Below are 15,603 nucleotides of genomic sequence, written 5' to 3' on the forward strand. Positions count from 1 at the left end.
ATTCTCATCATTGTATCTTTCCAGAGAGACTTCCTTCTGTTTAGATTTCTGTCTTAAAGTTCAACATTTGTTCAAAATTCTCATATTTAGGTGGAAACATAATTATCATAGAGGCTAGAATAAATCAAAATCAGAACCTAATGTAGTAAGTCATTTAAATCTATAATGTTTTTATCTTTATATTTTTATGGCATTTGTTTCATCCCTCTAATGGTGTAAATAATAATTGTTACGTTCTCTAGGTATTTAATATATAATGGGAGAATGGGAGTGAGTATATGATAATGACATCAACAAATTTAAAATTAGTATTAGCAAAAGTTTTTGTTTTTATATGCAGATAAAAGCATGTTATCCTTGTCCCCCCCCCAAAAAAAAAATCCTGTAATCATTAGGTAATATAGAGTAGCAGCCCAACGAGAAAGACCCAGTCTCCCTGTTGCACAGAGATAATATGTCCAAGGGGTATGAGAGAAGCCAAAAAAGAAAATAGTTAAGGACCAAAGAATGGGGGAAAATTAAAAAAAAAATTCACAAAGAGAATCAGGAGCACTTGGTGAGGCCAAAATGCCAGTAAAAGCAGCTACCTCTAAAGTATCTCTTTCTTTGTTCCATTCAAATGCTTCTTCTCTATCTGTTGAAAATACCATATGGATTTTTATCATTAGCCCATTAATCAGGGAATTCCATTAGTTTTCAAATGTTAAAACAGTTTTGTGTTCCTTGAATGCACCCACTTGATTATGCTGCATTGTCTTTTTGATGTCTTGTTGGAGTCATGATGCTAGTATTTTGTGAAAATTGTCACATTCAGTTATGAGAGATAACTGTTTTATTGTGTTGTTGTTCTTGACTTGCTTGGGATCAGGGCAATACTGACCTCACAGAATGAGTTAGGAAAGCGTTCTTCTTTTGTTTTCTGGTAGAGTTTATATAATGCTTGTTATTTTTTACTTAAATATTTGGAAAATTTTCTAGTGAAACAGGCTGTGCTAGAACTTTTCTTGTGTAAAGGTTTAACTACAAATTCAGATTCTTTCATACATCTAAGTCTATCCCAGTAATACATATATCTGTTGATATATATGTATATATATTTCCAGCAATTTGTCCATTTCATTGTTTTTTACTAGCTTAAAGTCATTTATAGTATTATTTTATTATACTTGTAATTTGTGCATTATCTATATTGATATTCCCTCTCTCATCCTGATAACCTGGTAATTGGTTATTTGTTCTACTCTCTTTTTCATCCTCATTAGTCTAGATAGAGGTTTATGAAAAGAATGATCTCAATGATCAGCTTTTGATTTCAATTATTTTCTATTGTGTTTTTCTATTTTCTAGTTCATTGATTTCTGCTTTTATTTTTATTATTGTCTTTCTTTTGTTAACTTTGTGTTTAATAGTCTCTTCTTTTTCAGTTAAAGTGGATACTTATTGATTTCAATCATTTATACTTTTTCTAATATAAGCATACCTTTTCTCCTTTAAATAATACTTTAATTGCACCTTACTAATTTTAATATGTCACAATTCCATTTTTGTCCAGTTCAAATATATTTTTAAAGATTTTATTTATTAGAGAGAGAGAGAGAGTTTAAGCGTGAGTTGGGGGTGGGGCAGAGGGAGAGAGAGAAGCAGGCTCCCCATTGGGTGCAGAGCCTGATGCAGGGCTCAATCGTAGGGTCCTGAGATCATGATCTGAGCCAAAGGCAAACACTTAACTGACTGAGACACTCAGGCACTCTTAGTTCGATTATTTGTAATTTTTTTTCTTGTCATGTTATTTTGTCTGCTTCAAATTTTATTTAAATTCCATTGAGTTAACATATGGTGTAATATTAATTTTAGGTATAAAATTTTAGAGATTCATCACTCTGGTATAATACCCATTGCTCATGAGAATAAGTGCCCTCCCTAATCCCCATTACCCATTTAATCCATCCCCCTCATTGGCCCTCCAGCAACCCTCAGTTTTTTCTGTGTAGTTAAGAATCTGTGTTATGGTTTGCCTCTCTTCTTTTTCCCCCCATATTCATTTGTTTAGTGTCTTAAATTCCACATATGAATGAAATCCTATGGTATTTGTCTTTCTCTGACTTATTTTGCTTAACATAATACACTCTAACTCCATCCACATTATTGCAAAAGGCAAGATTTCATTGTTTTTGATAGCTGAGTAATATTCTGTTGGATATATATATACCACATCTTTTTCATCCATTCATCAGTCCATGGACATTTGAGCTCTTTCCATAATTCGGCTATCATTGATTATGCTACTATAAAGATTGGGGTACATGTGTCCCTTCGAATCTGTTCTTGTAATGTTATTTTTGACATTGGTTATTTAGAATGCTGTTGATTTGTTTCATATGTATTTCTGTTATTAGTTTCTAACTTAAATTCCATAACTGTCAGAAAACATACTTGCATATGTTATCAATTTATTTAAATTTATTAGGTTTCATTTTATGATCTATATTTTTAAATATTTTGTTTGCATTTGACCATACATACACACACACATCCATGTGTATACATATGTATGTATGTGTGTGTGTATATGTATATATTTATATTCAACTATTGTGTGGAGTAGTCTCTAAATATCAAATAAATCAGCTAGTTGATTAGTATTCTTCACATCTATACTCTTACTGATTTGACAACTATTGTCTATATTTGTGCTCAGTTCTGTTTTGTTCCATGTCTTTTGAAGGTCTGTTGTATGTTTAGATATTTATCAATATCAGATCAATATTATAAAAATTATTAAAGAACTTTGTTTAGAAATAAAATGATACCAGATAGAACTTTGAGTACTTTTTTCTGTTTCTAATTTTTTTGTCTTTAAACTCAATAAATTATATTGACATATTTTCAAGTTCATTGATAGTTTTATTTTGCAATGTTTAATCTGCTCTCAAATCTATCAGAGTATTTTTCATCATCCCATTTTTTATCTCTATAAGTTTGAGGAAGGACTTTTTTTGAAGCAAAATTGGTATATAATATTATTAGTTTCAGATATACATCAAATTTGATTTTTGTATGCATTATAAAGTGATCACCACAATAAGTCTAGTTATAGTCTGTGACCAGACAGTGGTTTCCCTTTACCCGTTTCACCCACCCACTGTCTTCCTCTCTGATATCTACCAGTCCATTCTTTGTATCCATGAGATTGTTGTGTTTGTTCATTTCTTTTGTTTTTTTTTTTAGATTCCACATGCTTATGTTTCTGATGTTGGATATTACATCTTTACATTTTATGTATATAGCTTAATAAATTATTGTAGTTTTAGTTGCTTTTACTACCTTTGTCTTCTAACCTTCACTGTAAGTTTTTAATTGGTTAATCCACTATCTTTAGCATATATTTGCCTTTTCCAATTAGATTTTTACTTTCATGTTTTCTTGTTAATAGCTAGTACCTTTTCTTTTCAGCTTGAAGAATTACCTTTAACATTTCTTACAGAGATGGTCTATTGATTTTCTCTTTTTCTTTAACTTTTGATGTTTTAATTATAATGTGTCATAATATGGATCTCTTAGGTTAGGACTCATCTCTTTTGGAGCTCTCTATGCTTCCTGGACCTGGATGTCTATTTCCTTCCCTAGGTTGGTTAAGTTGTCAGCCATTATTTCTTCAAACAAGTTTTCTGTCCCTTTCCTTCACTTTTTAAAAATCTCTTTGTTGTTGTTCAAGACAGTTCCACTGTCTTGTCTTCCAGGTTGCAGCTCTGTTCTGCTTCATCCAAACTGTGGTTGAAACACTTTCTATTTTTAGTTCAGTTATTATTTTCTTTAGTTCTGTGACTTCTATTTGATACTTTCTTATATTTTCTGTCTCTTTGAAGTTCTCAGTGTGTTTGTCCATTCTTCTCCCAATTCAGTGAGCATCTTTATGACCATTAATTTGAACTCTTTGTCAGATAAATTACTCATCTCCATTTCATCAAGGATTTTTTTTTTTTCTTTTCTGGGGTTTTATCTTGTTTGTTCTTTTGGAATGTATTCTTGTTTTCTTATTTTGCTTTTCTCTGTATTTTTGTTTCTGTGTATTGGGTGGAACAGCTACCTCTCATTCTAGAAGTAATGGCCTTGATTGGATGATGAAACTTTTCATTCAACCTTATCCTAGTTTTTGGTCATCTCTAGAACCTTTGTGCTTACCTATATAGCCTGATTTATTCTTAATCAGGAAGCACACACAAGTTGAATGAACAACTTGCTCCACTGAGACTCAAGGAGAGCATATGGGCAGAACCCCTCCTGGGTTCAGAGAGGCTATGGGAGAACCCAGAGGGAGCCCAGGATAGGAGGGAACCAATTGGCAATTGCAGGGCCATCAAAGCTCATGGGCAGGACAAGCCAAGAAGTTGAAGCAGGGCTATGGTAGAACACAGGGAATGGAGGAAGCCCTACTATACTATTAAGATTGGATGAGAATGTAAAAATGGTGCTCACCATCATCTTCTCCCCTGGAGAAAGTCCTACCATACCCCTGTGTCTCCAGGACATGCTAATGAATCTCCATTGCATATGGAAAGATGTTTTCCAAACCACATATTTTTTTAGATTCCTAGGGTGAATGAGTCTGCATGAGACCTTTAAAAGCAGCCTCTCTATTTCTCACAGCTTTTTGGATGTCTGGGATGTAAGCCTTTTTGCTTTGCAGAGTCAGATATTTTGGGTGCTCATCTCTCCAGTATAATACCTAAGGGCTAAGGTGTCTGCTATGGGGTATAAAGTCCTCACTCCTCACTTAGAAACTATAAATTTGTGATCCCTCCAAGTAGTGATTTGCCATACTGAGGATAGGGATTTTGGTGAGGCCATGTCTCTGCCTCTTGCCTATCTCAGTGTAGCCTTTTATCTTTATTGTGAAGAAGCTCTTAACTAGTTTTCCAGTATTTTTCAAGGAGAATTGATCCCTGTGTAGTTGAAGATATGGTGTGTCTGTGGGAGGAGTTTAGGTCAGGACCACCATCTTGAACCACCACTCTATTTATTTGATATTTATTACACATTCTATTATAGAGGATTTTCTTTTTTTTTTCTATTCCTCTCCTACAACACTCGTGTTTAACTTCCTTGAACATACAGAATATATTAGAATAGTTATTTTAACAGTCTTTTCTCCATCATCTGTGTCATTTCTGGATCTTTTTAGTTGATTGAATTTTCTCCTTGTTATGTGTCATATTCTCCCACTTATATACTATCCTGGTAATTTTTGGTTGAGTGCCAGGTACTAAGGATTTTATGTTCTGGAGTCCTGGATATTCTTGTATTCTCTTACTCTAGTTAGATGCAGAAAGTAAACTTGGGAAAAGTTTGATCTTTTGAGAATTGCTTTTAGGCTCTTTTAGTGGATGCAGAGCCGCCTTTAGCTTGAATTAACTTGGTTCCATTACTGAAGCAATATTCTTCTAAAGAGGTGACTTGATGTCCTGCATTTTGGGAGGTCTTTATACTCTGGATGGTTGAGATGCAAAGTATTCCTGGTTCTGGGATTGTTGTGCTTTGTCTTTTTCAGTGGTTCCTTCCATATACTGGGAAAGCCTTACTGGCATGCAGTCACTTATAAGGAGTTAGTTAAAGATGATTTGGGGGTGCACTGCAAATCTCTTTACCCTCTTTCTTGTGTAGCTGTCTTTTCTTATATTCTCTGATCCACAAATTCTAGCTACCTTAACCTCCTCCAGCTGAGAACTCTGCCTAGCTTGTGTTTGGGTTCTCTCTCTATGAGCTACAGCTTGGAGCAGTCTGTAAATAGTAGGCTGTGGTGGTCCTTATAGGTCACCCTCATGAGCTACTTGTTGATAGTGTTTGAAAACTGTTATTTAGTCTATGTCTAGTGTTGTTTGGAGTTTACAATGAGAAGGTAGATATGGACCCTGTTACTCCATTATGGTTTAAAGTGGAATTATCCTCACTTCTTTATAATTTCTACTAATTCCCTAGTTCTAATCCCTATTTTCTTGTGCCTAGAAAAGGGTTACTTAGAGAATTGGTTTGCATCTTAAAGTTTGGGCTTACAGAATTCAGTCAGAATTCTTTGGGAGTCTTTTTCAGGCATAACATTCCTCAGAAGTGGATAGTAAATAATAACAAGTATATTCTATATCACAGGCTTATTAGGAGATAGGTATTAAAGAGCTATTACTTTGGTTATATCCCTTGCTGATATTTTTAAATTGACCATAGTCTTTACATACTTATTTCCTCTAAATCTCTTTAAGATCTACCCATCTGCTTCAGAGCCCAAGTCATATTTTTTTTTCCCATGAAAATTTCCGGAATTTTTCACCTATATTCTTTTTCCTTCTCTCCCAAAATAGAGATCCTTCCTTGCCCCTACCCAACACAAAAAAAGAATATGAAAAAATTCATTAATGGGATTTTCCTTATCCTTTGGTACTGCTGTTACTGCCAATCTTATGAATTCTTCATGATAGGTAGCCATGTCTCACTCATTTGCTGTACTTCAGACATTTAGCACAATATTCCAAATGAGGTGGGGAAATAACTCTATCAGAAAGAACACTAGAATGTATTTAATCTGTTGCTTATATTACTGTGTAAATCTAGGTATCTTCATCTGTGATTTCAGGATTGGGAAAATCATACTTAAAAATTTAGTTCTCGGGGATCCCTGGGTGGCACAGCGGTTTAGCGCCTGCCTTTGGCCCAGGGCGCGATCCTGGAGACCCGGGATGGAATCCCACGTCGGGCTCCCGGTGCATGGAGCCTGCTTCTCCCTCTGCCTGTGTCTCTGCCTCTCTCTCTCTCTCTCTCTCTCTCTCTCTCTCTCTCTCTCTCTCTCTGTGACTATCATAAATAAATAATTAATTTTTTTAAAAAATTAGTTCTCTAATCTGTGAATGAAGGTAGGAGTGAAAATGAACAAATGAGCTAACTGTGAGTTTTGAAGTCAGTAGAATACATAAGGAAAGTGTCTTATAAGGCATAAATTGCTTAAACCTCTAGTGTATTATTATTATTGTTCTTCTTGTTCCACAAATTAATAATTTCTATTGACTAGAGTAAGAAATACATTGTATTACTAGTTGCTGTGAAAGTTCTAACTATACATTATATTCTAGACAAAATTACTGAAACATTATTTTTAGTTGTTATGAGATTTAGACTAATAAAAATATGAATAAACTATAAAAAAAATACAAATCAGGAGAATCCCTGGGTGGCTCAGCAGTTTAGCGCCTGCCTTCGGCCTAGGGTGTGATCCGAAACCCCGGGGTCAAGTCCCACATCAGGCTCCCTGCATGCAGCCTGCTTCTCCCTCTGCCTCTGTCTCTGCCTCTGTCTCTCTCTCTGTGTCTCTCATGAATAAATAAATAAATAAAAACCAAAAGCAATATACATTAAAAAAAACAAAGCAAGATATATATACATATTAGTATTTTACAAACTCTACTCTTGAACCCTGCTCTTAGGAAATTTTTGCACATTTCATGATATCTTTAGAGATGTCAATAAGAAATGGAAAAGCAGATGTTAATGAGTCATAAAAGGAGAAGTATTATGTTAGGATATGTGCCAATGCTTTCTGGAAAGTGAAACTAGAATTCACTGGAAAGATCATTTAGTGTATTGAAGAAACATTCTCTTTCATTCTAGGAAATATTTGTTATAATTCTTTCAGGATTTTTTTTTTTAATTTAAACTTGTATGGCCAAATAGATGTCTCATCCCCTTAGGACATATCCTTAACGTTTTACATTAATGGGCCTTACAATCAATTCAGTTCTTCAAAATAGGACCTATCCTTAACGTTTTACATTAGTGCACCTTACAATCAATTCAGTTCTTCAAAATACCATTATAAGAAAAACATAGAGGGAAAACTAAATGAGAAAGAAAAGGAGGAGGAAGAGGAAATGAGAATAAATTAGAATGGAAGAGAATGTACAGTATAAGAAGGTTTCACACATATGAAGGGGAATTGTAGAAATAGTTTAAGATGTAAGTATATTTAAAGTATTTCTTACTATAAGTTATTATACAAAGTTCAAAAGACATTGTTTTAATAGGTAACAAAAACTAGAACTGGAAGAGAGTGAAGACTATTTCAACTCGAAAAGAACTTGGAAAATATTGAAAATTAATTGTATCTAAGAGGGAACATATATAAGAAAAGTGGTTTCTTCTCATAAATGATTTAAATAATAATATTCAACATAATTTTTCTAACTGCATTTGCACATAATTTTTTCATCTTACCCTCTCATCGCTGGTACTTATTTGCGATATAAATTTGTAACATATTTAAATTGCATTTACTTTGAAACTTCTTTAATGGATGTTTCCATAAAAATTCTGTTAAAGTGTCCTAGGAACTTAGTCAATAAGCATGTGTTGACTTACCAAATAAAAAGTATATAGGGAGTTAAGATCAATTAAACAAAAATTTTTTTTGCTAGTAAGCAAAGTAAAAATTGAACCAGTGTGCTTTTTTGCCTAAGGTCAGTGTTAAGATTTCAGCATAGCTCAGATGTTATTCTTGTCTCTAAATTCAAAGCAATTTTCAAGTATAATTTGAATATCTAATAATTGAGATTCACTGGGCTATTCAGAGTATACTTAATGATTAGAATATAGCTTTGTCTATCAAAACCCATGAAATGGGTGACGACTACTGGTCAAAAAATGGAATACAATCTCCCCCTGAGTTACAAAGTCAGATTTATGAAGATCAACCTCTGTTTTCTTCTTTAGGAATGGCAAGTTCATTGAAGAAAATGAAAAGTACGTATTGAAAGGAAGCCATACAGAGCTCACTGTCAGGAACATAATTAATAGTGATGCGGGTCCTTATGTCTGCAGGGCCACAAATAAAGCAGGAGAAGATGAAAAGCAGGCATTCCTCCAGGTCTTTGGTAAGTATTCTAGCATAGTGGTTAAAATTATAGTGTCTAGAGGGAGGTCTGAGTCAAATTCTCCTCTGTCACTTATAGTCACTAACTTTTCCAAAATTAAATGTGTTTTCTCATCTGAAATATATTTTAGCATTGCAGCTACCGGAGAGAATTATTTTAAGAATTACATGAAATGATACATGTATATTCTTGCAAAATATTGGCTAACTCATAATAGGAGATAGAAATTTAAGAGATAATCAGTAAATATGCAAATGTCACACATAAACACATATATACTCCTCAACATAGGTACCATATGACTTTAAAAGAGGAAATTTTTATTTTTGTAGTTTAAGAGAGGAAAAAATATCTAGAGGTCTTTTAAATTGCAAAATTTCAAAAGGAATTATAATTTGCATGTTTGTTTCTAAGCCACTTCAAATTATTTTTATGATAATGAGAATTATTTTCTAAAGCTTTTTCTCCTGTACTTTGCAAGTCTCTTGGCATCTCATTCAAGCAAAGCATGCTGCTGTAACGCTACAAACTTAAAAATTCTATACTATACTAATATGGACTTAAATGGAAGTATTTCCCTTCCATACAGATTGAATAACGTATGTATTCTTTACAGTACAGCCTCACATAATACAGCTTAAAAATGAGACTACCTATGAGAATGGTCAAGTCACTCTTATATGTGAAGCAGAAGGGGAGCCTATTCCAGAAATCACTTGGAAGAGAGCAGTAGATGGCATCACATTTTCTGAAGGCGATAAGGTAATAAGAACTCAGTATATAATGATTTTCAATGCCATTGTATTTTCAGAGTTTTGTGTATTATTAAATCTCATGGTGGACTCCAACTTAAGTAACTTGTAGGAATGCAAGAAATGGTTTAAAAAGGTAACTACCACAGTCAGCCTAAAACTAAGTGGAGGAGAAAAAAGTGAAAGTGTGATATTTGAAGATGTTTTCATTAAGCCACAAAAATCTTAGGTTGCTAATATTATTGTTTGCTTACATGGACTTTTAGCATACATTGAATCTATAAATTGTGTTATTACAATTTTAGCTCACCCACTTCATGCTGTGAAAATGAAAACCATTCAAATTCACCAGATTCTGCTTCATTATTAACTCTTTACTCTTTAGAATTGTTGTTATGCAGTGGGAGATTGGTTTTGGCTTTCATGTAATTTAGTATCTAATAAAGAGAAATAAGCCCAAACACAACAAAATACAGCATTTTGGCAATTGCCATTCCCCTGTAATAGGCAACCTGTTCTGAGAATGCATTAAAATCTCTAACAAATTAATTAATAGATTTTTTATTATTGTTATTTTTCATTATTCATATAAAACTCCAAAGTATAGACAAAAGTGAAACAGAAAGGAAAAGATATTGAATTCGTGATATGATGAGCTGACATTTCACACATGTAAAAAGGATAAAATTAATATTACAGATCTCTTTTCTTAATATTAAGGAGAACCCCTTTTAAACTTTTCATTTATTTAATTCAGATCTGTGATGGACAGTGATTTCTACAATATAAATACCTTTGACTTACCAACATTAATAGCAGAAAAATTTGAAACCAATTTATCTAAAAGACATTCTCTATCCCTCCAATTCATCATGTAGTTTTTAACAATATGATAACTCCATAAATTGACAAAATAGCTACCTCCCTGACTATTTACTGTTTATTCTTTGCAAGAATTGCATTCACATATGTGATATGTACATATGTATGTATCATACGTACATATGATATACATGACATGTATTCATATATATCTATATATCACACTTCTTTGCCTCATTTCCTCCTCATAATGGCATTTTTAAGAGTTAATCCTTTTTGGTAATAGTTATGTTATTTTGGTATTCGTATTTTATATATACAAATTGAAAATCAAATTTATAAAATATCTTCTGGCAATCCAGAGAAACCATAGAGTTTGCCTTAACATTTTCTTGTTAGAGAATCACAGATATTATTAAGACATAGTTGCCAAATCTGAAAGGTATGTTTCCATAAAACTATTTAATTTTTTCTAAGATTTTATGTATTTATTTATGAGAGACACAGAGAGAAAGGCAGAGACATAGGGAGAGAGAGAAGCAGGCTCCTCACAAGGAGCCCAACGTGGGACTCGATCCTGGCACTCCAGGATCATGCCCTGAGCCAAAGGCAGGCACTCAACCACTGAGCCACCCAGGCGTGCCTCCATAAAACTATTTTAAATTATATATATATATATATATATATAAATAGATATATAGAACTGTAGGTAATTGTTTGTCAATTCAGTACATTTCTTTAGACAAGATCACTCAAGAATAATGATTGTCATGTCTATAAGCCCTTATCAATTATACGTCCATATTCCTACCTCATGCTTCCATTATTTTCTTGTCTGCTGTAAAATTTCTAAAAGTTCTCATCTTTTTTTTTCATTAGTAGCTGTTTATTGATGAATGATTTGATGTAAAGTTATTTAAAAATATATGGAGTACTTGACGAATTTGCATGTCATCCTCACACAGGGGCCATGCTAATCTCTATATCTTTCCTATTTTAGTATATGTGCTGCCAAAGGGAACAAGCCAGCAACTAAAAGTTCTCATCTTAAAGATAGTGTTCACTCTCCATTTAATAGATGTTTCCTTATGTGTATACCAAAAATGAGAGACACATTATGTTCAGTTTTTTTTAATCATGAAGTTTTCAAGTAACTAGAAGGCTATGATATTTTTTTCTACACTATAAACTCCAAACCACCCAAAACACACAGAAATTTCTTCTCTAGTAGGTATGAACAATAATCAACAGGTTTTGTTTGAACAAAACTTTCTCTATTAAATAATTCATCTTTTCTTGGTGGGGTGGGGGGGTTATTTGTTACCACAATTCTAGAACCCATATACTCTTTGGTTTTTCCAAATGTTTTTTCCTTTTGTTTTTCCAAATGGTTTTTCTTTTATCCAGTATATAAGAAATGTAGGTTATTCACTTTCTATCTTGACATTTCTCCAAAGTTATTTTAAGATTCATATCTTATTTTCTGCGTGGTAAGCCTCCTTTCTCCTAACATTACTAGCTTCTTCAGCAGCCAAAATTCAAAAACTGAATGTTTGACCTAAGCTTTGAAATAAGACATATCTCGTTTGAATCTCACCCCTGCCATTTGACAAGATTATTTGAACTCTATTATTAATATGAGTTTCTTCATCTTTAAAATGTGGATAGTAATACTTCCCTTAAAGAACAAGAAATGAGGAGTATACCAAACTCTTTATATTTTGTAAATATTCAATAAACTTTATTTTTTCTTTGTTATATTACTTTGCCATATTACATAATTTTCAAAGCATACTTTATCTTATTTCTGTTATTTGGAACAAATTCTAGTTGTTAATAGACTCCATAAAGTCTGGTGCCTAAGATTTGATTAAACAGTATCACAGAGTATATTCAGGTCCTATCTCTTGTCACGAAAAGCATGAGATTATATTTTCAACAAGAATCATTTGGAGAGCCTGTTAAAATGCACTCTCTAGAATCCCATTTCCCAGGGTTGATTTGGTAATGCTAACACAGGACCAAGAAGTACATATTTAATAAACTTATAAGGTTGGTATCATATGGATTGAATTCAGGCCATACCCTGAAAAACAATTCTCTAAGTCAAATGATATTTAACAACTAATCCTGTCAACAGAAATATGCTCTTAACAGATTACTTGGCAGCTGATAGGGGCTTGGGAAATACTGAACAAAACAAATCAAAACTTCCCATCATGCATACACTATCAAAGTTTAATGAAACTGCTAATTATTTAGATCATAGACAGTGAAACAACATCAGTGCAATATGGCTCAAACTTACAACTTCGCCCAGAAATATGACAATGTATTTAGCAAATATGTTCATCAATGTAGATTTTCAAAGTATGTGGTCTCAATCAATAGTATACACTTTCCTTGCCTAATTCTTAATCACCAGCTAAAACAAAAGAAATAAATGGGGATTAAATGTCATGTGGCTTAAATCTGCAGGTAAGTGAATGTCTTATACCAAACTAGAGCATTAGATAGACTTACACAGCACAGTCCTGAATAGCATTAAACCTTGTAGCCCTCCACTGTGGGAGACTAGGTGTCACTGCTAAGGTTACCACCATGGCTGTGAGAGCAAGGGAGAACCTGTGTCCATTCTGAAAATACAAAGAGAATATCTCGGAAAAGCATATTCAGTATGATGTCCCCATATTTACCAATAAAACGTCTGCCTAGTTCTCATGGGGGAGAGTAATTAAGGAATTGGAAGGTCCAGTACGTATGTTAGCAGAGCTCCCTTCCTATGGAATAAATGTTAGGAGTCCATGAGAAATGTGCACTGCCTGACAAACTTTATGTTAATAACATCTTAAAAAGCACTGTACATGCATTGTTGCAATTTAACTTCTGGTATTCTTACTGCATGGTAAATGACCTCAAAACATAGTGGCACAAAACAACCTTTTTCTTTTGCTCATGATTTTGTGGATCAGGAATTTGGGGAGGCTTGGCTAAGTGGACAAGGCACCTCAAATGGGCTCACAGGTAGTTGTTTTCCATATCTGTAGTTTTGCTGAAAACTGAATGAGGCATATTTAGATACCATAAAAGATCTGTGCATAATAAAGCATCCTTCAGAAATGATAACAAAAAATATGGTACTTAAATACAGAGTCCTTTTAAACTCATGACTATTTCATCTAATCCACTTTAATGAATCCTATCTACATTTAAAATAGTATATATAATTTTTAAAACTTCAGAAAATTTCAAACGTGTAATATGTAAGAAAAGGAGCTTTAAAAATATTTTAATATTAATTGTTATTTCAGAAAAACAATTCATTGTTCATTTTATTATTAAAAAATTCAGTTTTAACTAACTTTTAATTACCCATGTATTGAAAAATTTCTAGGCACTTTACGTTAGTGCAACTTAAGTATTATTTATGATTTTCCATAAAAAATATTGATTTACTGATGTTATCCAGAAATTCATTAAACTGACAGCTTAATATTGGCATATTATTTTGGAGTCATCGTAAGATACATTTGTTTTAAAAATCATAAATCCCTAGCCCTTTCATTTAATAGATATTATACACATAATTTTAATAATATTATAAATATATATATATATATATAAAGTTTAAGATACAACCAAAGCTATTTTTATGGAATATAAAACAGCCATGAATTAAAACTTATAAATTGTTTTGTAATTTACAAACTAAGCAATCTAATTTTATATTAAAAACTTTATTTTTAAAATAAAACCATGCTTCTTTCACAGAATTGATCTATGGATTATGTAAGATTATATTTCTAGAGTGTTTTGACATAGTCCCTGGCATTAATTCTTATCATCTATTTTGAACCTGTTTCTTTAAATCATTCCTTCTTATAATTCTTATTACTCAATAAACGTTAGTATATGTAAGATTATAGGTTTTGATGAATTAGTGTGGGATGTCATGCAAAATGTCACACAAGTCAAAATATAATCCTAATTTTGTCACTTTGGTGTGTCATTCACTATATTACTTCTTATATCTGACCTCAGTTTTTGCAGGTCCAAATCAGGATAATAATGAAATGTCCCTGGAAAAAGTTTCTGGAGATGAAGATGTTATGTTTCCACATAACTATATGCCAGACACAAATTGAATATCTTAAAAATGTTTTTTTTTCTTGTCCTTGGGGGTATCCAGTCTTCTGATATTTTATGCATGAGAAAATGATCATATTAATTCCCTGTTAATGACTGCTGTCACAAAGGAAACCAGTTAAAAAAATTGAGCATGGTCATATGTCCCGTATGAATAACACAAAAACAGGAGAATAGTGTTATAGTTTTTATAGATTGTGCTTCTGTGACATAGCTGTATATAGAAATTTACTATAAAATCATCTCTAGCAATATCAATTCTAGATCTTGTAACTATATATCACATTCCGTTTGGAAGTTGACAATCTGAATTTGAGTATTCATCTTACTGTATGCTTGATGTCAATCTCCATCCCTGCAAGGGAGCACAGATGAGGGCTCAAACTTCCTGGCTTGGATGAGAATAGGCTTTTATGCTAAAGAAAGACTGGTGTTTCTTCTTAAGAGACACCAAATATCACAGATTTCTTTCTGCTCTCTCAGATCTGTCTTCTCCTACACCCCCAAATTTTCCTCTGTAGGAAGTGATTCATTTTTTGGACCCATGTAAATCTCCCACATTACATAGCAATAAATATTGATTCTAAATAAACCCTTATGCATTGTAATAAAGACTAGACAGGTCATTAAAATAGGAAGAAAAAAATGTCACACTCCACAAAGCAAGATGACTTAACAGTGCCTGGTCCATAAGTTTTCAAAATATGGTTTCATAGTCATCTGATAAGCCTGATGTCTTTTAAACATTTTTTAAAGCAATATTGTCACTTTTTATTTTAAGAGTAAATGGAAGTAAAAAGATCTACAGGGAGTGATTTTTACTTTTAGAATTCTTACAAAATGGTAAACATGACAGCATGCAACCCCATATATATGAGTAGAATGTTTTATATAATAATTATAAAGTGCTTATAATATTGTCTGGGAGATGACATCTTACACATGCCACTTATATACTCTTAAGATACAGA

The 15,603-nt window shown here is 32.8% G+C and overlaps 1 protein-coding gene and 1 non-coding gene across 3 annotated transcripts in view; one reads left to right on the forward strand and one right to left on the reverse strand.

The window, feature by feature from the left end:
• The window catches only part of NCAM2 (neural cell adhesion molecule 2), a 520,048-nt gene that overhangs the window by 345,738 nt on the left and 158,707 nt on the right, over positions 1-15,603 (forward strand). For both annotated transcript variants that reach the window (XM_055313808.1, XM_055313809.1), the window contains exons 7-8: positions 8,752-8,912; positions 9,529-9,674. In XM_055313808.1, the coding sequence (XP_055169783.1) occupies positions 8,752-8,912; positions 9,529-9,674 (307 nt within the window). The remainder of the gene's footprint in view (positions 1-8,751; positions 8,913-9,528; positions 9,675-15,603) is intronic.
• LOC129502297 (U6 spliceosomal RNA) lies at positions 11,407-11,508 on the reverse strand. The gene has a single exon (XR_008662930.1). It is a non-coding gene; the product is annotated as a U6 spliceosomal RNA (small nuclear RNA).

Source organism: Nyctereutes procyonoides, unplaced genomic scaffold, assembly GCF_905146905.1.
Source record: "Nyctereutes procyonoides isolate TBG_1078 unplaced genomic scaffold, NYPRO_anot_genome, whole genome shotgun sequence".
In the NCBI taxonomy this organism is placed as follows: Eukaryota; Metazoa; Chordata; class Mammalia; order Carnivora; family Canidae; genus Nyctereutes; species Nyctereutes procyonoides.